A 20,435-nucleotide genomic window follows, 5' to 3' on the forward strand; every position below is an offset into this window, starting at 1 on the left:
TGGGCACCCTCCCCACAGCTCCCCGCTCCCTGCACAGCCCTATCCCTTTCAGGTTGAGTTGTCTTGGGGAGGAGGAAGCAGAGGAGCCAGGAGAGGGGGAGAAGGAGTCAGAGGAGACGAGCGGGAGAAGAGGAGCAAGAAGGGGCAGCATTGGGGAGAAAGAGCAGGGCATCCAACTAGCTACAAAAAAACCTCGTGGATCGAAAACGGCAGTTTCATACGAGATCAGCTCTTGAACGATATCAAACCAGGTTTGGGAGTGATGTGCAGGGAGGGAGTGGGGATTTTCGTGACAAAGCTCTCATGAACAGAACAAGACATGTTGCTTTCAAATAAAGGGGGAATTGGAGGAGAGGAGGAGGAAGAGGAGAAGGAGAAGGGAGGAAGGGCGAGTTGGTGGCGGTTTGCAGGTTCGGCGTGGCAAACGGGCAGGGAGATGGGCAAGCAGGGGGCTGGGGGGGACTGGACACGGGGCAGGGGACGGGTTGGTGAAGGTGAGTGGTCTGAGACTGAAAATACTTGCCCTTCATTTTGATGTTTGGTACTGTGTGAATCCACCATAGAGAGAAAGCAAGAAAAACAACAAACAAAAAACAACAAACAAAAAAAAAAAGGGGTTGGGTGGAAAGGGGGAAGGGGGGCACAAACAATATTTTATTCAATCGACGTTTGAATAAAAATATTGTGTATTATAATCATACCAAAAGGAAACCTCTTGCAAAAAACGACATGAAGAAAATAAAAGAAAAACCCAGTAACAAAAGGGAAAAAAAAGGCCACGGTGAAATAAGAATAAAAAAATGCAAAGATATAACTAGAGAAATATATAGATATATATTCAATACTCCAAAGGAAAATGAGAATCAGTAGCAAACAGTTGCAACAGTCTTGATATCAAAATGTCCTCACTGAGTCAGGGGGCATGCAAGGCACAGTGGGCAGAGCTGGGGAGGACGGAGGGATCCCCCCTCCCGGGGATGGGGACAGCCTGGCCTCGTCCCCACAGGGACACAGGGCTCCTGCCCATGGATGGAGGGGTGGCAGGGGCTGGATCTGGAGTGGGGCTGGGGTTGGGCCACTGGGGCAGCCAAGGGGGAGAAACAGGGGGAACCAGAGGGGAGAGGGGAAGGGTCCAGTTCTCCCATGGGGGAGAGAGTCCCTGGGAGCAGCATGGACCTGAGGTGGGGAAAAGGCTTGGGGATCAGGGGAAAGAGAAAGAGAGAGAAAGGGGGGCCAGGCTAACACACACGTACACAGATTAATTCCAAACAAAAATCGAAACCAACTGAAACCAAACTCATAAAAAGAATAAATGGCTTAAACCGAAACCAAAGTATCGTAATAAACCAAAGGAAATTAAAGAGATCCATGCAAACCTCCCCAGGCTCACAGAGTAAGTGGCTGCTACAGCGCCATCCCTCGTCCCCGGGAGGCAAACAGGCAGCACCTCCCTGCCTGCACCAGCAGCGCCTGCCTGCAGCCCCGGGCTGGGGTTTTGGGGTGCAAAGCATCAGGACCAAACCCCGGCCCCCCGGGGCACCCCAGGCAGGCAGCTCGCTTTCCCTCCGTGCGCTCACCTCTACTCACGCCTCTCTTAGCTTTAGTTTTTCTCTTTATTTTGCCTCTCACAGTGATCCCTATGACTTTTCTCAAGTCTTTGTGTTTCTCCCCCTGACAGCCATGGGCTGGCGTTGGGTGAAGGGGAGTGCAAGAGGGTGGCAGGGAGAGCCAGGGGCTACTTACACTTCACTTGCAGGATCTGGTCGCTGAGGTTGGCCTGGATGTAGTAGGTGCTGTAGGGAGGCAGAACCAGCCCCAGGCTGTGGAGAGGGAGAGCAGACACCTGGTGTAAGGCTTTACGCCCACCCAGAATCCTTGGCCAGCTCTCAATCCCTGCCTGGCACCTGCCAGCAGCAGCGTGACCCAGGCCATGGCAGGCAGCAGCCCCTTGGCCTCCTGCACAGCCTGCTGCATCCTTCTCTCCAGGAACTGCAGCCAGTGCTGTCCTAAGTCACCTCCAGAGCACCCAGGGTCATCTTGGGGTATCCAAGGCCATTCCCAGAGCACCCAGGACTGTTTTGGGGGCACCCATGGGCTCAGAAGTTGGTACATCTGCCTACCCAGGGCTGAGATGGGCAGGATATGTCAGCCCAGGAACCAAGGGAGATGCATGTGGAAGAGGAACATGACATCCCTGTGAGGGAGGAAGGCAGGAAGAGACACAGCCCGTGAATGAAGGGATAAAGCCTTCCCAGACTGGAGAAACCAATGACAACCATTATACAGGCACCAGGAGCCACTTAAACCAGGAAGGAGAGCAATCTGCCAGCCAGGAATATGACAAGCAGGGTGTGGGACAGGGGTGGGAAAGGAGATAGCAGGAGGTGTGCTGGGGCTACTTAACCCACAGGACACACTGCCAGAGGGAACTGGACTCCTTGGTGCCAGCTGCAGTGGCCACTGGCCTCTGGTGACAGTGTTTGTGGCAGGTGTTGCCAGGAATAAGTGAGCAAGGACCACATTCCTGACTCTCATCAGATGTAACACCTGCACCAGAGCACTTGGATCTGGTCTTGCTCCCTAAACTGCCCCTTCAGATAACCCTGTCTGTGCTGGCAGCACAAGCACGGTCTGGGCACTGCAGCCAGCACAGCAGAGGTGGTGGCACTCTAAACCACAGGGGTCAGGAAGAGAGTGGTGGCTTTTTTCTGTTCAGTGTTGGTGGTACCCCGTGCTGATGGCATCCCAGGGAAACACAGGAAATATCCCTGCCACAGAGCAGAGGCCTGGGAGCACAGAGCTTTCATCCTACAGATGTGTCACCCTGTGTCATTGTCCCCTCCTCACCAGTGCTGCTTGGCTCCAGAGAGGTGACATCATGGGGGACATGACTGGGACTGCACTGGGAGCACCTGGAAGTGCTGGATTGTGGCTGTGACCCTTGCCAGCCCATCCTGAGCTGCGTGGTGAGGAGGGGGGCACACTGGGCAACAGAAGCCCACATGACTCCTGCCAGGAGGAAGGCAGTGTGACTTGAGAAATGACAATGTCAGGGTCTTACACATCTGCTGGTCCAAACTGGTGCAAACTGGGTGATAAATGCAGAACTTTGCTCTCCTCTAGCTCTAAGGACACTGCCTGTGCTGCAGGGTGGGCACATGTCACTGTCACCCACCCTAGAGCAGGCAGGGACCTGCATGAGTCCCTGGCTGGGCAGACAGGGGGTGGCAGGGGTGTCAGTTGTCTGGTCCCTTGCACACCAGCTCTGCAGCCTATCTGGAGTCCTGGAGATTGTGTCCAGGCTCTACACAGGCAGGCAGCCCTTTCAGGAGTGCCCTCCAGCACATTGCCTGCGTGCAATGATGTGACAGTGCATTTGCAACCTCACAGGCCATGGGACACATCCCTGGTGGCTCAGGGACTTTGGGAGCTGCAGGCACAAGCCCCCAGCCCTGTACTGGCATGGGTCCAGCCAGTGCAGGGCAGTCTGGGTGCCCTGGCAGTGACACTCACCTGTAGTTGGTGCTTTTGATGGGAGCCCACGTGTAGGTCCGGAACACCTCGTCGATGTATTGCTGTGGGTCAGAGGGAGCCAGTCAAGCCTGGGCAGTGCCAGGACTCTGCTGGCACAGTGCCACAGGGCCCTCGCTCCCAGTCCGGTGCCAGACACAGCCCCTCATCACCACTGCTGGCTCTGGGTGCTCAACACAGTGACAGTTTCAGATGTGACCCCCTTTTCCTGAAGTGTTACCTCGTCCAGGGACTTGATGAGGGTCTTGATGAACCTCTGCCCGTCATTTCCATCAATCATGCTTCTCCGGATCTGTGGGACACACAGGAGGCAACTGAGGGCCAAAGAGCCCAGCTATGCATTTGTGGGCACTGGGGACCCATGGGTGAGCAGCCAGGTGATAAACCTGGGGATGTTCATCATGCTGGCACCCAGGGGACAGTGACCCAACTCCTGTCCCCACTGTGACTCCATGGGAGCTGTGCCAGGACCCTGAGGATAAGATGCTCCCCAGGGCAGGCTGGAGGGGCTGAGTGTCCTTTGCAACTGCAGATGAAGGGACCAGCCTGTGCCCCCAGCCCCTGGTCTGCTCACCTCCTCCTTGTTTTCATCCTCCAGCTCAGCATCCAGGAAGTCCAGTGTCACTGGCTCACGGAAATTGATGATCTGAAGGAAGAAAGAGAGCCAGGGAAGGGCTCAGGGCTCCCACAGCTGCTGCTGAGTCCAGACTAACTCATCACAAACCCCACAATAAACTCCTAAGGACCCTGGGAAGCCGTGTGTCCCTCAGGGCCTGGATAATCCCCATGGCTGCTGCCCCTTTGGGCTCCTCCTCACCTGGGGCTGCAGGTTGGGGTGCAGCAGGACGTAGCCATTCAGGTCGATGGCGAAGACGTAGCCATTGGCCCCCAGCTGCAGGAGGACAGGAGGGGTGAGGCTGAGCAGGTAGGCTCTGTGGCATGACATGCTGTGCTGGTGTGACCACCCTCACCTTTGCAGGCAGAGCTCGCCCCACATCACCCCCAGGGCTCAGCCTGTCCTATCCCTCTACTTCTATTCTCAGGACAATCAGGAATCTCTCACTCCCGGGGTGAGAGTTTGGCTCTGGATTTTTCCCACTGCTCCTTTTCCCAGGCCTGTAAGGTTTATTCCCTGCTGACCCTACAAGGGTTTTGGCTCTGATCTGGGTTCTAGAGCACCATGAAGCTTTGATCCCTGCTCTCCTGCCTGTCCCAGCCCCTGCCTGCACCCACGGCTCCTGCTAGGTGCCAGTGCTGCTGGAGGTGCTCTGGAGTGCTGGGGCACAGCTTGGGGCTCGCATCAGAGGGATTCCACACCAGGATAGGCAGTGCAGGGCAGGGACAGAGGGGAAGGGGCCCCCACGCACGTTGTAACGCGGTGTCAGCCTCTTGATGTCATGGAGAGCCACATCGATCCCCATCACGCCCAGGATGAGCTGGTTCTGCAAGGAAATGCAGGGAGGGGGGTGGGTGGGACCAGGGCTGTCACCTGCCACCACCAGCCCAGGGACAGGGAAACAGCAGGATGAACCTCTTCTGAGGACGTGTGGGTCACATTTGGATACTGCAGGGGCACAGGGTGGGATGCACCAGCCCCCCAGGAGCCCCCCACGGGACACTGCATCCCCCAGGGATTTGCAGTTGTCAGCTGTCCCAATTGAAGTGTAAGAGCTAGCCAAGGGCATGGCAGTCACCCCTGGTGTCACTGCAGGGAGGTGGTGCATAGCAGGCAGCACCCCAGGGATGCCAGTGTCCCCCCTGCAGCCATGCACACATCACCAGGGCACCTTCCTCACCCCACAGTGGCCCCACACCAGGGCTCCCAGTGCAGCCAGGGCAGGGGCAGCAGAGTCTCCTACCTTCCTGTCACTGCTGTCCTCCGTCAGGTTGAACACTGGCAGCGTTCCTGTCACCACCAGGCCCAGCCCCTGCACAAGTACAGAATGATGTCCCATGGCCACTCACCGGCCTCAGGACCCAGCGCTGGGGTGGGCAGCAGAGCTGGGTTACTCCCCTGACAAGGGAGATGAGCATGTCCTGTGCAGGACCCTGGGGCTGGTGTCTCCAGCCACCTGCACCCTGGAGCTCTGTGGGACCCCAGGGTCAGTGTACCCAACTGCACCCTGGGGCTGGAGTCCCCACCCACATGACCCTCGAGGCTGTGTGGCACCCAGGGGTGGGGGGTGTCTCCCTGCACCCCAGGGCTTGGGAATCCTTACCAGGGCATCCTGGTAGACATTGGTCCACTGGACCTGCTTGGCTCGGTTCCCAGCCAGAACCATGGGTCGGCCCAGCACATCCAGGTACTCCTGCAGGGACACAGGACACGGGAAAGGACAATATGGGAGCCACGTCTCCTTGCTCCAGCCTGGTGACACCTTTGTCCCTGAGCACACCCCAGGAATATTAATGGGTGAGGCCTCCAAGCTGCAGGCTGAGCTAGGGGAGGGGGCTTGGCAGCCACCAATACCTGGCTGGCTCCAGCTGGGACTGCTACAGGTCCATTAAGATGCAAACAAGGGGCTGCTCACCACTGGCCATGTACAGGCAGGGCAGGGAGCACCAGCCCCCAGCCATTCCCGGGGCTGGGATTGCTCCATCATGCCTGGACCATCTTCTACTGGGGAAGGTTTCCCTTTTCCTGTCTCACCTTGCCAAGGAAGATCTCTGGGCAGGGAGCCAGCCCCCCGTGCCACAATGCCAGCCCTGCCCTGAGGGGATGCCCTGCTTGGGGACCCACATCACCTGCCCTGATGGCACCTCGTACATATCCCATAAAGAAAAGGGGCAGAAAAGAGGCAGTGAGAGGAGGTGCAGGGCAGACACGACTTGGCCCTGCCCACGCTTGCTCCCTGCCGGCACTCAGCTCTGCTCAGTGCTGATTAACGCCTGATGTTTCATAATTAGTCACTCAAAAGGCAGCAGGTCCATGGGGAGCTGCAGAAGAGGAATTACTTATTTCAATAGCGCAGGGCCTGGCTGAGGACTCAGTTCAGCTCCCCAGCTTGCTGCCACACTCAGTGCCAGCCTGTGGACCCTCCCCAGAGGGGCTGGGGCTGCCTGAACTGGCCCGCGGGCAGGGCAGCCCGAGGGCTCAGCCTGCCTGGCTCCGGGCTGTACCTGCGTGTTGATGCGGATGGCACCGATGGAGGGGATTTCGAAGTAGTAACCTTGGAAAAGAAAGAGAAAGGCAGCTGCAGATCCAGCTGTCCAGCAGTCTGGCTGTCCTGCTGCCCATCCCTCCAGGGCTGCAGCCAGTGCTTTGCTGGTAGTGACACACACTGGAGTGAGCCCAGCGCCCTGCAGCCCCCCGTGCCTGCTGGGTGCCAGCCCTGCTCACCTTTGTTGGCACAGGCCATCCACTGCAGCGGGGTCACGTCGTAGTTGTGCTGCCCCACGGAGAAAGTGAAGACCCGCACCTGTGGCAGAGCGTGCACTGAGGGCCATGCACTGGGCACCCTTGTTTTCCACACCTGGTGCTCCTAGCCAATGACAACCTCTCCAGGGACAGTCTGGCATTGCCTGCCATGGCCCACAGAGTGTGTACAAGTGGGCAGAACACTCCTGCAAGTGCTGGCAGCAAGGAAGTCCCTGTCCCTGTCGCCTTGCCTGGCCCCAGCCAGTCCTGCCCTCCAGCATCACTGTGTTGGCTCAAGCCACCTACCTCAGTGCTCCTTGCTCTTGGGCATCACTGCTCCCAGAGGGATCTGTGCTCTCTGTGGGTGATATATGGGCCAGAATCCCCCCACCCCACAGGTTTCCAGGTACTGGGCAGTAACTGGGACAGTCCTGCTGGTTCGTCTGCCTGCCAGCAGCCCTGTCCCCATGCTTGGGGTGTGCTCCCCTCAGGGCCAGCATTCCCTTCCCCAGCATCCCACAGTGTGTCTGATTCCACACCTCCTTCATAGGAAGGTGGGAGCCTGCTACAAACCCATTAGCAAGGCAGTGGCTCCATGCAGGAGCAGGCTGTTGGGGAAGGAGGATGGTGAGGAGGCAAATGTAGCAAAAGTCAGCAATGGAGCTGCAGCAGCCATTTTCCTCCATGGTGAGCAGCCCCAGCCCAGCACACAGACCCACAGCCTCTCACCGTCTTATTGGGCCAGTTGTACTTCTCAAAGACATCTTGCACTCGGTCCTCACCGCCGTCTGTGAACATCATGATCATCTTGTTGCAGTTGGCACGTGTGATGTTGGACTGTGGGGCAGACACAGCACCTGAGGCCACATCTGGAGCCAGCAGCACTGGGCACAGGGCTGGATTCAGCCAGGAGGGCTGGCCCCGACCCATCTCTTTTCCCAGTTCATTTCTCTTGGGGCTAGGGTGACCAGGGTGAATGGGCAGGAGGGACACTGCCAGCTGGGGAATGATGCTGTGGCTAATGCCACTCGGCATCTAATAGCACCATTCATCTTTATTTTGCCTCTGGCACGGTATCTGGTTGGCTCTGGCCCCTTCGCCCAGCCCTGCTAACTTTTAATAACCCAGAGAGGAGCAGCACCAGGAAAACCTTGGCTACAGCATGCCTGGAGGTGGGACGTCTCCCCCAGCATTGAGAAGGAGCACAAGGAGCCCTCAGCACAGGGCAGCAGCCAGGCACTCAGAGCTGTCCCTTGTCCCCAGCACCCACAGGTGCACCCTGTCCCCCAGCCCACGGCCCAGCCCCCAGCTCACGTTCTGCAGCTGGTCGAAGGCATACTCAAAGCCAGCCTTGTAGTCTGTTGTGCCCTTGGCCACCATGCCCTGCACGTCCTCCTTGAACACCTTCTTGTTGCGGATGTTGGCCTGCACCAGGTGCTTGAAGCACGACACCGGCTTTGCCTTTTCATTGAACTGGGAGGTGAAATGGAGGGGAGTGGGTCACAGAGAGGGGACACAGCAGACACCAGCAGGCACAAGTCACTCATCACACTCAGCTCTCAAGGGCAGCAGGTGATCCAGATGTGTCCCACATCGCAGGGAGGGCTGATGCTGAGGCTAAAGCTTGGTTGGGACAAATCCAGCACTGAGCTGTGTTATGCAGGTGCTGGTAGTACAAGGTTTGCCTGCACCCTCACTTCTGCAGGACCCCCAGTGTGTGCAAGCAGCCGTTCTGTGCTGTTATCAGGAGCAGGTGCTGCCTCTCACTTACGGATTCATTTACTGGCAATGGGACCCATTCATTAGGGGAGTGGTGATCCAGCAAACAGAGCCAGGCCAGACACGTTAATTAGTGCTGGACTGCTGGTGGCCAGACAGGGGTGGGGCACACAGCCATGCACAGATGTGCACGGCCACTGTGCTGTGTGAGGTCACAAGCTGGTGACATAACCATGGGGTGCAAGGTGTCAGTAGCTGGGGATGGACAGAAGGTGGCTGGCTGGGGTCACCTCGGGAACATCTCTGCCAAATGCCCCATGATGGGGGCAGCTTTTGTGTGCTGAGCCCTGCGCAGCCATTTCCTTGCTTATGTGCAGGTGAGTGGTTAAGAAGACAAAAAATGGTATTTCTGTCTGCAGAGTCCTTAGCCAGATGTGTGTGGGAGCAAAGGGCTCCTGTGCTGAGGAGCTGGGAGGTGCCTGGGGACACAGCTGTTCCACCTGCCCCATGGCACTCACCGAGGCCACATTGACATAGTCATCATCTGAGAGGGTGTCCAGCATCTCATAGACCGAGGTCTTCATCAGCTTGAGGGTGAGGCCACTCACACTGCCACTCCTGCAGGAGACAGGGGTTAATGGGGGCTTGGCAGCTAGGCTGTGCTGTCCCACACAGCTTCCCTGCGGCCACTGGTGGGACAGTGGCACCTTGGTGATCTGTGTCACCATCCTGGCCTAAGCCCAGCCATGGCCCCCATTGTGTACTCACACATCCACAATGATGACCATGTCCTTTGGGGAGGAGGCACCTTGGATGTACCTGTGGGGTATAGAGTGGGGTCAGCAGAGTTGACTCATTTTGGGGCATCCCTGACTCTTCTGGGTGCAGTCCAAGAACGAAGCCCTGCCAGGGCACAGGCACTGGGGAGCTGTGCTGGGAGCCCCAGGCACCCAGGGCTGTGGTGAGCCCATGGCAAGGACCAAGGATGAGGTGGCTGTAGGCAGGTGGAGGCGAGGACGTGGCTCCCGTGGCACAGCACAGCAGACGGCCAGCGACTGCCGCTCCGCACCGTGTCAGCCTAATGAGCTCTAAATGCTAAACTCTTCCATCATCGCAGGCCCTTTCCTGCGTGCTGATTATGCTGACACACACATCCATATTAAGATGCTATTTACCCCCCTGGTAGCTTCAAAGGCCAGGCTGATTAGGTTATTTTTAGCTACGAGGAGGAAAAATAATAACACTACGTAAATCTTCCCCACTGAAAACAATTAGGGAACCCTTCCTCACCCCTTGAAGCAGCCCGTCCTGCTCCCAGCCCTGCTGTGCCATACTGTGTGGGAAGGGGTGGCACAGTGCTTAGCACCCATCCCAGACATGGCCAGGCACAGCCCCACCTCACCATCCCACTGCAGGAGGCCTGATCCTGCCCTGGCTGAAGGCCAAGGGAACCTCATTATTGGCTTGATCAGGATCGGGCCCTATGTGAATTAATTAGAGTGTTATTAGTATCAATTACTCACCACTACTGGGGAGGACTGGGGAAGGGGCAGGCTCTCTGTTAATCTCAGGGCCTGATGTTCCCTAATTACAAGTGATTACCAGGGTGGGATGTAGGATGCTGACACGTGGGGCCCTCCTGTCATGGGTGCAGCATCCCCCTGCACCTTCTTCTCATGCTGGGGTGCAGGACAGGCAGCTGCCCCTGGCCTCCTCCCTGCTAGCATGAGAGGGGGCTCCTGGAGCCTGCCGTGCTCCTGGGGCTGGGCCGCTGGTGCAGCACAGAGCCCAACTAAGATGCTGCCCGTAATGGGTTGTGGCAGCACATCCATCTCTGGCTGCCCAGCTCAGATGAATACCCTGGGCTCAGCAGGAGATGGCTGTGGCTAATGGGGCCATTCATCAGGGAGGGGAAGGCGGGTGAGTGGTGCCTGTGGCTGTAGCCAGGATCATGCCCCTGCAGCAGTGAAGGCTGTGTCCTGCATGGGGCCCCATTGTGAGAGCAGGAGAAGGTCCCAAAGGGGTGCATGAAGGGTGCTGCTGCTCCTCCATGGCTGGGTGGACAACTAGGTGGCCACCTGGCTAGTGGGCAGAGAGCTGGGCTTAGCTGGAGTCAGTAGCCCCAATACACATAAGCAGCCCCCACCCCAAAACAGCCTTCCAGTCCCTACCCTGCAATAACCTGCACAGACAACCCGTCAGGGAACAGTTAATAATTAATATGGAGCAATCAAAGGCAATTAACCATAGTAGCAGGGCCATTTTCTGACAAGGAGAGGGGGCAGCTCCTAATGTGTGCAGGGGGCCAGGCAGGGGGATGATCCTTTGTGGGCAGGATGGGGCTGCTGCTTCCCAGCTCCAGCTGATAACCAGCACTGCCACACCAGCACCTGCAGCTGGGCTAAGAGGAGCCCGTTCAATCCCACCTCACTTGGTGTGGGTTAGATGGCTGCTCAGCTATCACTGAGCCACAGCCTGGTGCTGCCTGCCCATTCCTCTCCCCATCCTTCCAGCTCATGGTTTCCAAACTAGTTGTTATCTCATTTGGATGGGAATGCTGGCCAGGACTGAGTGCCAGCAGCCATGATTGTGGTGAGGGGGCACAGGGCTCTCTCCATGCTTTCATCTGCTCCCAAGGATTTATCTCTCCATCCTGCTCCACATTCCTAGGAAGAGGGAAGAGGAGAAGGAGCCATGCACCACAGCTCAGATGCTGTTATGTTGTCCCTTTGCCAGTGCCAAAATGAAAGGAAAAGGGGAGAGAGCTGATTGCTCCCACTCAGGACCCTCCTCCCCGCCCAGCACCCCCTTACCAGGGCCGCCGGCGCACGTCATAGAGGTCGATCTTATTGGGGGCTCTCCATGGGGTGGCTGTGGGGAGAAGGCAGGGAATGAGCAAGGCAGGGAATGAGCAAGGCAGGGCTGTTCTGGGGTGGGGGAGAGGGGGACATGGGGGACAGGGCAGAGAGATGCCCAGGGCTGAGGAAGCAGCAGGCTCAGGTGGGGAGCTCACACCAGTGGGCTCTGGCACAGCACAGTTACACATGTCACACCAGGCCCAGGGGGCTGCTCCTCCACATCTAACAGTGAGAAGGGCTCAGCTGCCCTTGGTCACAGCCCCTGTGTGCCCTCCCTGCCACGCACCGGGGTAGTAGCGGGTGACGCCGGTGGCGCTGCCAAAGACCTGCCAGAGCAGGGAGGGATCCTCCTTCCGGTTCTCGATGAACACATCCTCCAGTGCCTGCGTCCAGTTCAGCTCGTTGAGGATGACGGTGGCTGCAGGACATAGAGACAGGGGTGAGTGTGTGGGTGGAGAGAGCGGTGGGGCTGGGATGATGGGGACTGTGGTGTCCCCGAGTGATGGAAGGGAGGGAGAGGTGTGTCCCCTCTGCCCCTTCCCAAGAAGCCCATGGGAGCTTTCCAGCTTCTCCTACATCCTCTCGACCCCCTCACTTCCACAGAGCTCTAGCACTACCCTGCTATCCCTTGCCCTTAGAGAAATGAGCCATTCTTCAGAGTTCCCCAGAGTGCTCACTGTCCCCATCTGCTCCGGGGCAGACACAGCCATCACTGGGGACAGGTGGCCTGCCATCTCACCCCCTTCCCAGCAAAACTCCCTCTGCAAGCCTCATTCCCTGGGGACAGTTACCAGCTGGGAAACCCAAGGCTTGTGTCCCCACGGGCTGCTTGGAACCTCTCAGGCCCACTCTGCATTCCCACTGGCCCTGCACCTGACACAAAAGCAATTAAGATGCCGGCAAACAGCAGTTTTAAATTATTGAGCTATTAAAGCAAAAGATAAGCTGCCGGCAGCCCCAGCCTGTGATTAATCAAGGGGGGCTGGCAGAGTGCAGGGGGGGCCAGTGTGGTGTGGCAGGAATGGGGCTGGCCAGCTGGCATGGCACCTCCCTGTGCTCACAGGGGAACCCCAAATGCTGTGGGAGGGAGATCCCACGATGACCACTGGTGCTGGGTTGCCCCAGGACTGTAGCGTGGAGGAGCCAGTGGTGAGTGCCACTGCAGGAGCAAGGAGCCAGCAGCACCCTGAGACCAGGCACTATCCTTCCTGGGGGACCCTCAATGCATTTTTGGGGTGCAAGAACTCTCAGGAGAACCCCATCTCTGGCATTGGGCAAAACAACCCAACGTGGTGCTGCAGGGGAGCATTGCAGTGTGCATTTGAGGAATACATTTAGCTCTCCTAAGCCTTCCTCCCACACTTGTCCCTTCTGGAAACACCGTCATCACCTGTTCAAGCCTTCACTGTGGTCCCAAGGCACTGGCACGATGTGGGTAGGACAAATCCTGTATCCCTCTATCCCAGCACGACTGCTGAAGAATTGTCCTTCCCTCAAGCAGCCGTGCCTTCAAACCATGATTTACTCTATCTGTATCTCCCCAGCCATTCCTCAGTGCTGTGCCCACACACAGTGCTGTTATCTGGGCACTTAGGATGATTTCTTGTTTGGCTCTGACACAGGATGTGGTTTTTCCCAGGAGAAGTGGCTATGAGCTGGCTGCCAGGCTGCTGCCTGCCTGGAGCAGCCCTGGGCAATGCTGCCAGCCTCAGCTGGGCACCAGGCTGGGCCCTCACACATCCATGATATCCCTGGCAGCACCTACACACCCAGACCCTCGGGGCCCATCAGCCACACCAGCTGCTTGTACTGAATGCAACTCATATCGTCGCTGTGCCCAAACAGAGCCCTTAAATTATCTCTGAGCACGAGTGCAGCCCTTACACCTTCCCTGGGCATGAATGTAGCCCCCATAACATCCCTGTGAACAAATACGGTTTCTACACTCTCACCATGTGCAGAGTGATGAAGCCGTGTCCATGGCTGGGATGGCTCCTGTCCCTCTCAGTCGAGGCCAGAACTGCCAGCCCCACTGGTGACAATCCCATTCCTGTCCCCATCTCGTCCCTGTCCCCATCAGAGTAAGCCCAGTCCCGCCCTGCCCGCGAGCGATTGCATATTTAATTAAAAATGGCACAGTAAATAAAACACATATAGGATGTAATTTGTGTGTGTAGCGAGGGGTGACGGCGGCGGGCGTCGCCGCAGGCTTTAATTATCGTGCCAGGCAGCGATAGCGCCTCTCCGCCGGTCCCAGCGGCACACGGTCCCGCCCACAGCTCTGCGGGCACTGCCACGCTCACTGCTGTCCCCAGCAGGACACGGTGGCCCCCTGCCCTCGCCCCAAACCACTCTCTGTGGAGCAGCAGTTGTAGACTCTTCCCTGCCTTCTTCTGGCCTGATCGCTGTGCCCACACTCTGTGCCTGTGGCTGCAGCCCCTTTCCCTGCACCGACAGTCCCTGCACTGTCACCCCCACTGCCACATCCCCTCTCCAGCATCCCTCTCTGAGCAGCTGTGAGTCCCTGGAGCGCGTTAATCTCCAGCTTGCTGCTGTCCCGGGGCTGAGTGCGGTGATTTATGCGGCCGTGGCGGGGCTCCAGCCGTGCCGTCGGCTGGCGAGCAGGGCTGAGCAGGAGCGAATATTTATTTCACCCTGCGCAGCCCACCCGGCTCGCATGATGTGCTTCATTAGCTGCCTGCCCTGCGCTAGCTGGGTAATAAAACTAATTGCAAATTCCTAATCCTCCGCTGCCTCGGCGGTGAAATCACGGCACGGATGCGGCTCCGAGCACGGCCGTGCCAGGAACGAGCCGAGCACCGGGACCGCTCTGCTCAGGGCAGGAACGTGAGCTCGGCCTCCATCACCACCATCACCGCCCAGGAGACCTCAGCAAGCGCCACTGACACAGAGGTGTGGGGACAGCGGTGCCGTGGGTGGTGTGCGGCAGCTGGGGACACCCATGACAGCAGAGTCTGGGGCTGCTTGCAGGATGCAGCCGGCGGGCGCTGGAGGATGTCCTCCAGCTGGGAGCGGTCCCAGCTCGGAACCGAGCAGCCACTAGAGGGAAATGGAGACCGACTGTCACCGTGTGCCACCGCAGCAGGGCGAGGTACCTGAGAGCTCTGAAAGCTCAGGGACCGTCACAGCTCGGTGGAGACTGAAGCTGGTGGCAAATGCTGTCCATCCGCCCCTTCATCCATCCCTGCCCGCTCAGGGCTGGCCCACCAGCCCCATCCCCGATTCCCAGCAGCCTGTGCCCTCCGGCAGCCACAGGGGCACTGCCGCAGGGCTGACCCCCCTGCATGTCCACGTTCATTAGCTCCGGGGTGGCATCACGCTGTCCTGCAGCGAGCCTTGTCTGCCTTCCTGCGGGACTGCAGCTGCTTTTTCTCACTTTTCATGACCTCAGCCCCAAGCAGGCTGAAGACAGGCAGCATCCCCTTTTCATCCTCTGCCACTGCCCAGCCATGTCCCACTCTCTTCTACAGGCACGTCGGTGCTGCCTCTGTAGTTGCTCCTGCACAGAGCTACTCCATCCCTCTGAACATCTCTGGTGCCTGCTTTGAGCCTTCTCGAGCCTGGCTGGGCTCTTCTGCAGGAGGATCAGAACCATGTGGGCACAGCTGTGCCATAATTACCACCTCTCCTTTGCTCCCCATCCCTTCCCTAACAACTCCTAATCCCCGATCTGCCTCTTTTGCCCGTGCTGAGCTCTTGAGAGTCCCTGGAGGGGACACATTGATCCTGATACAGTGACTCTGCCCTATTTCACTACCTGCCTGTTTGGGAGCCAGCCTGCCCTGGCACCAAGACCCAGTTGGGGCACCCAGAGGTCATGGTCCCTGGGGCTGCAGCACTCCAGGAACGAGCCAGGCAGCACGAATTGGAGAGGATGAGGAGGGGCACTCACAGCCTTTGTAGATGTCCGTGGGGATCTGCACGGCAGCGTATGAATAGTTAACCTTGGTCTTGAAGTTGTCATCATCAGTGAACTCCAGCTTCAAGGAGTTGGACTTCTCCCTCTCAATCTCTTCTCCATCAGGATCGTCCTGGGGAAGGAGCAGAGCACATGGTTCCAACCCTGGATGGACACTGGGAATACCTCCACCTGAGGCCCATCACCAAATGTTTCGTGGGGGAGACCAGCCCTGCTGGATCTCGTGTGGATTTGGCCTGTCAGGAGTGGGTGGGCACAAAGGCGAGCACTGGTTACTCCAGCTTTGGTAGCACAGCAGGTATTAAATCAGACATAGAAAAAAAAATCAAAAAAGGCCTTGAAAATCAATTAGCAGCAAAAGGCAACTATCAAAGAGCAAATTAAAATGGAGTGCAGCTTAGCGCTCTGTCAATAAGCAATGCAAACAATATTTAATTATGGTGGAGAGATGGCGAATTCCCCACCGCTGGTGCTGGAACACACTCCCTCACCTTCCCAGCCCCCCTCTCCATTCCCCAGCCCTGCTGCCAGCACGGCACTGAGGTTAAAATCCCTCTGCAAAGGCAGGCAGGGCTGAGCTGGTGCAGGCAGAACAGCTGGGTGGTTGCAGACAGGGGACAGGGTGGGAGCTGAAGCATGGGGCCATGTGGGGAAGAGCGAGAATGGGAGTGGACTTGCTACACAGCTGGAGAAATTGCCTCTGCCACCCCACCAGGAGCAAAGAAACCCAGGAGAAGGTGCTGGCTCTGAGCTGCCCATCCCTGCCACAATCCCAGCAGCTGGAGAAGGCTGTTTGCAGCTAGCCGGGAGATGCTCAGGGTAGGAAGGGGGGAGAGGAGGATGCTGCAGCACCTGCTCTTTGTGCTCCTGGAGCTACATCCCTGCTGAAGAGGGGCAAGGACGCAGAGCTGCCTGCGCCATCCACAGGCAGGGACAGGCAACAGTGCCAAGCCCACACTGGAAAAGACACCTGAACGGATGCCCCACGCTGTCCACAGAAAAATACCAGGGAACACAAGGGGCAGGGGATGGTCCCATCCTGCTGTCCTCAGTGGCCCACTGCAATCATCTCTCCCACTGGCCTCAACAAATCCCAGGGAACAAAGGCCTGAATTTCTAGCAGGAAAAGCCATATATTTAAAGGAAAACAATGTGTTTGGGAAATAAACTATGAAGCTTCTTTAACACCCACCCTGGCCCCCTCCCCGTTTCCCCTTCATAGATGACATGGAGAAAAGTCACCTCCCCTGCAGCACCTCCAGCCAGTCACTAAGGTGGTGACATTCCCATGACATTGAGAGGGGTGGCCAAACCATTCGCCACAGCTCGGGAGAGTAACAGGATTGATATGCAAGGCTTGGGTTTAATTCCAGCTGATGGACTGTGAGTGTAAACACACTGCCCAGCCGACCTCGGTGCGGGGGCTCCAGCTGCCCAGAAAGATGTTGAACTCAATTACAGCTGCAGGAGCCAAGCAGGAGGCAGGCAGGGACTGTTCCCAACCCTTGGAGCCATGTCTCCAAGATCAAAATCCAGATTATGCTCTCAATTTCATGTAAATCTGGAGAAAAGGCAAAAAACCGATTGCTGGAGCCCCTGCAAAGCTGTGATGCTGCCAGGCCATGGGCTACCTGCAGACTGGATCTGGCCCCAAGCCTGCTGTCCATGGGGGGCTCAACTCTCTGGGGGAAAGCACACACAGTGTTCATCCCTGCAAACCTCTCTGAGCACCAGGCAGCGATACAGAGGTGCCTGCTGAAAACAGGCTTTGGGATAAAGCCGTGGCCTAAGGGCATCTGCAGCACCGAAAACTCTGCTTTGACACTAAACCCTTTTTTTCCCTCAGCCCAGCAAATTCCTGGTGACAGCTCCCCATCTCTCCCCATCTCATATCAGCAGGGAACCCTGCCACAACCCATCCACTGCCCCTGTCACCACCAGCCACTGGAAAACCCAACACTCCCTCTCCCCCACACTGGCATGGCTATTCCCCACTTCACTGGACCTGGAACTACTGTATATAATTACTGCTTCTCTGTTTATCATTATTCTGTGATCTCACCCACTTCTGAGGGGCTAATTTGTATGCTGCCAGGTTTGGCACTGTCTGGCTGCTCTCACTCACGGAGCTGTGGAGAGGCACATGTATAGATCTTGGGGACAAATATACACCTATCTATATGTGGGGCACTTCATGCATCACTGACACCTATATGGCAAACAGACCTGCAGAAAGAGCTAATATTATCCAAGCTACATTTGCCCTTTATCCATAAATCCCCCAGCCCCAAACAAGTTATTTCTGTTTAAGCCAGGCTGAATTTGGCCCCTGAAAGGGGGTAATTTCCAGCCACATGAAGGCAGGTGAAGCTGTCACCAGCCAGGCAGGGAGGGGAGCATCTGGGATACAAGGAGACACCTTGGGAAAGCCGAGGGAAGAAATTCTGCATTAAATTGAAATGAGAGCAAAGCAGATGATTCAAGTTCTGAATTTACATTGGTATAACTGTAAGCATCTCGGCAGGCCCCCAGCCAGATCTTGCAGCATTCCTCATCATTACATTTCAAAAGAACTTGGAAACATCTATTTATCTGTTACAGTATGTACAACGTAACACAAATAGATTCTACAGTTTGAATGTATTATTTGTTACACACCATTAGAAATCGACTCCACGGCAATATATCAATATGATACGTATTTACTGCTTCAGCAAGAAGTCATCACGCCCTGAGAGCTTTTGCCATCTCCACTGCTTTCACAGCTGGGCTGTCAGTCACATTTTCTCTTCAGTCTTCCAAAATGACAGAGAGGGGACAAAACCCAGAGATGCCCCAACACCCAGTGAGTACCAGCAGCACCACCCAACAGCTTTACTGGAGGCTGCCAAGCTCCGGGCAAGTGCCTGCCCTCCATCCCATCCAGGCTGGTGCTGGCTGAGGAGAGCCAGCCTGCCCTTGGGCACCAAGACTGTCGTGGTCCCCAGGTTTGGAGCTGCGGATGGAGCAGGGGATGTGACCTGGCACAGCAGCGATGCCTCTGCCTTGTCCCCGGCAGCTCCCGCAGATGCAACCCCCCCTGTTCACTGCTCATCTCCATGGGAACCAGCCATCACAGCTAATGACGGCTGCTTAAATGGCAGCCCCGATGACAAACGCAGGGCTGATCCAGCCACAGCATCCTGGCAGCATCCCTGCCTCCCCCGGCCTGCCCCACACGTGCCTGATAGAGAATACACCGAGATCCCAGCACGGCCTTTTCAATCTCCCTGGGGCACCCATCCATGCTAAGTCTGGAAAGGCCAGCGAAATATTCATATCAACACACTGTGATTCTGCTAATAATGGATATAAATGCCAGCCCCCAACACATGGCTGAGAAACTCCAGGCCTGTGCAGAAGGGTCTTTCTCCTTAAATATATCAGTTTTTCCTGAAATGCGGTAATTTAATGCCAAGGAGGGAGACGGTGTGTTCTCCAGCCACATTCCTGCTTTTACAGCAGCCCAGGTTATAAATAACAATCAGCCTCTCCCGCCAGCCTGCTCCCCTATCCCCCTTCGCTTTTTTTAATCTTTGCCAAAGGTACTGTTTAGAGATCTTTCTAGACCATTTATTTTTAAATTACCAGCCAGAGGAGAGAAGTTAAAAAATGAAAAAAAAAAAAAAAAAAAAGAAAAAAAGAAAAAAGGCAAAAGGCAAAAGAAAGAAACTTCTGGGGCTGATAGCTTATCATGAGGAAATCCAAATGTCACATTAGTTGAGAAAGTTGGAAGATTAAATTTTCCAACACCCTTCATCTGCTGCTGCTGACATTTAGGGGCTTTTTTTCCACCCCTCCTTCTCCTCATTGCTGCATCTACTGAGTGGGGTGAGCAGTGAGTGGGCAGCCCCACCTCCCCTGCACCAGAGGGGCTGAGGCTGGCACAGACCCTCCCACCATCAGCCCCTCGCTCTCAGCCTCCTCAGGACCTCAGGTGAGTGGGTGGGTGCTGGAGGGCCGACCTTGGGTCCAGGTACCTTCACACAGCTGTGCTGTTTTCCACCTGAGCACAGTACATCCTCGGCTCAGCTTTGACAAGCATCGTCCCCTGCCACGAACACAACACAAAAGATGGAAAAAACCCTTATTTCTGTGTTGTTCTGCCTATGACTTCCAACTGAGACCGTCTGCTGATTTCAACACTTCTCCCCACATAAACCCCATGGCCCTTGCTAGTGGGGAAAGGTGAAAACTTTGCTTCTGCAAACATTCTGACAGCCTTGGGGACCCCTGGGAAAATTTTCTGATGTTCCCATTTGTTAAAATCCATTTGGAAATACAAAGTCTGTATGCGGGGATAGTGGAGATGGGGTGCAGGCAAAATTAATAGGAAGCTAATTTCCTTCTCACTGCAGTTAAAGCTGGTGTAAGGCTTGTGAATAAGCCCCAGTTACAGGGAGCAGCCATTGTCCATCAGCACCAACTCTGCATCAGCTACATCCTGCTCCATTTAAATAGAAAAATTGAAGCTAAATTAAGAAAGGATGGAAAGAGCACTATTATGTTCCATTCAGACCTTCTGGTATCATCTCCCTCCTTTTTTACTTCAGCAGCATCTTCTTTTTTCCCTCCATTATTTTTGTTGGAATTAAATTTGCTGGGATTTCACTGGTAAGGAAGCAATAGCAGAGGTAGGGAAGTGCCCTCCCTGTCAAACCCACATACATCAACAATAGGGCACCCCCAGTTTTGCAATTTTGCTTGGTATCTCCCCAGAGCACGACTAAAGCTGATGTGGCTGATGATGGATTTGCAGGGCTGTTCCACCTTGACATGTGAGCTCCTTTGGGGAAGGACCAGGGATCAGGGAGCTGAGCCCAGCCTCCATGCACAGCCTCTCCCCAGTGCCCTCTGTGCTGGGAGGGCTCCACAGGCACAGCTCTGAGGTTGAGATGCCTCCTGTTTCCTAATCCTGCCAAATGTGACCAGAACGGTGTGGTGTGACACTCAGGGGAACAGTGGGCATGGGGACATCCACCTTGTGTCC

General features: G+C 56.2%; 1 protein-coding gene across 2 annotated transcripts in view; it reads right to left on the minus strand.

The window, feature by feature from the left end:
* CACNA2D2 (calcium voltage-gated channel auxiliary subunit alpha2delta 2) overlaps positions 1 to 20,435 on the minus strand; it is a 210,957-nt gene that overhangs the window by 10,442 nt on the left and 180,080 nt on the right. The window contains exons 6-23 of one of the 2 annotated variants that reach the window (XM_088171602.1): positions 15,380 to 15,518; positions 11,753 to 11,884; positions 11,422 to 11,479; positions 9,377 to 9,427; positions 9,127 to 9,226; positions 8,204 to 8,362; positions 7,619 to 7,726; positions 6,872 to 6,950; positions 6,652 to 6,701; positions 5,751 to 5,840; positions 5,391 to 5,459; positions 4,899 to 4,973; positions 4,349 to 4,423; positions 4,106 to 4,177; positions 3,752 to 3,823; positions 3,514 to 3,575; positions 1,744 to 1,820; positions 524 to 544 (exon numbers count right to left, since the gene is read on the minus strand). In XM_088171602.1, coding sequence (XP_088027728.1) covers positions 524 to 544; positions 1,744 to 1,820; positions 3,514 to 3,575; positions 3,752 to 3,823; positions 4,106 to 4,177; positions 4,349 to 4,423; positions 4,899 to 4,973; positions 5,391 to 5,459; positions 5,751 to 5,840; positions 6,652 to 6,701; positions 6,872 to 6,950; positions 7,619 to 7,726; positions 8,204 to 8,362; positions 9,127 to 9,226; positions 9,377 to 9,427; positions 11,422 to 11,479; positions 11,753 to 11,884; positions 15,380 to 15,518 — 1,489 coding nt within the window. The remainder of the gene's footprint in view (positions 1 to 523; positions 545 to 1,743; positions 1,821 to 3,513; positions 3,576 to 3,751; positions 3,824 to 4,105; positions 4,178 to 4,348; positions 4,424 to 4,898; positions 4,974 to 5,390; positions 5,460 to 5,750; positions 5,841 to 6,651; positions 6,702 to 6,871; positions 6,951 to 7,618; positions 7,727 to 8,203; positions 8,363 to 9,126; positions 9,227 to 9,376; positions 9,428 to 11,421; positions 11,480 to 11,752; positions 11,885 to 15,379; positions 15,519 to 20,435) is intronic. The other variant, XM_014869689.2, reaches the window with a different exon arrangement.

Source organism: Sturnus vulgaris, chromosome 11 (genome assembly GCF_052056855.1).
Source record: "Sturnus vulgaris isolate bStuVul1 chromosome 11, bStuVul1.hap1, whole genome shotgun sequence".
Lineage (NCBI taxonomy): Eukaryota > Metazoa > Chordata > Aves > Passeriformes > Sturnidae > Sturnus > Sturnus vulgaris.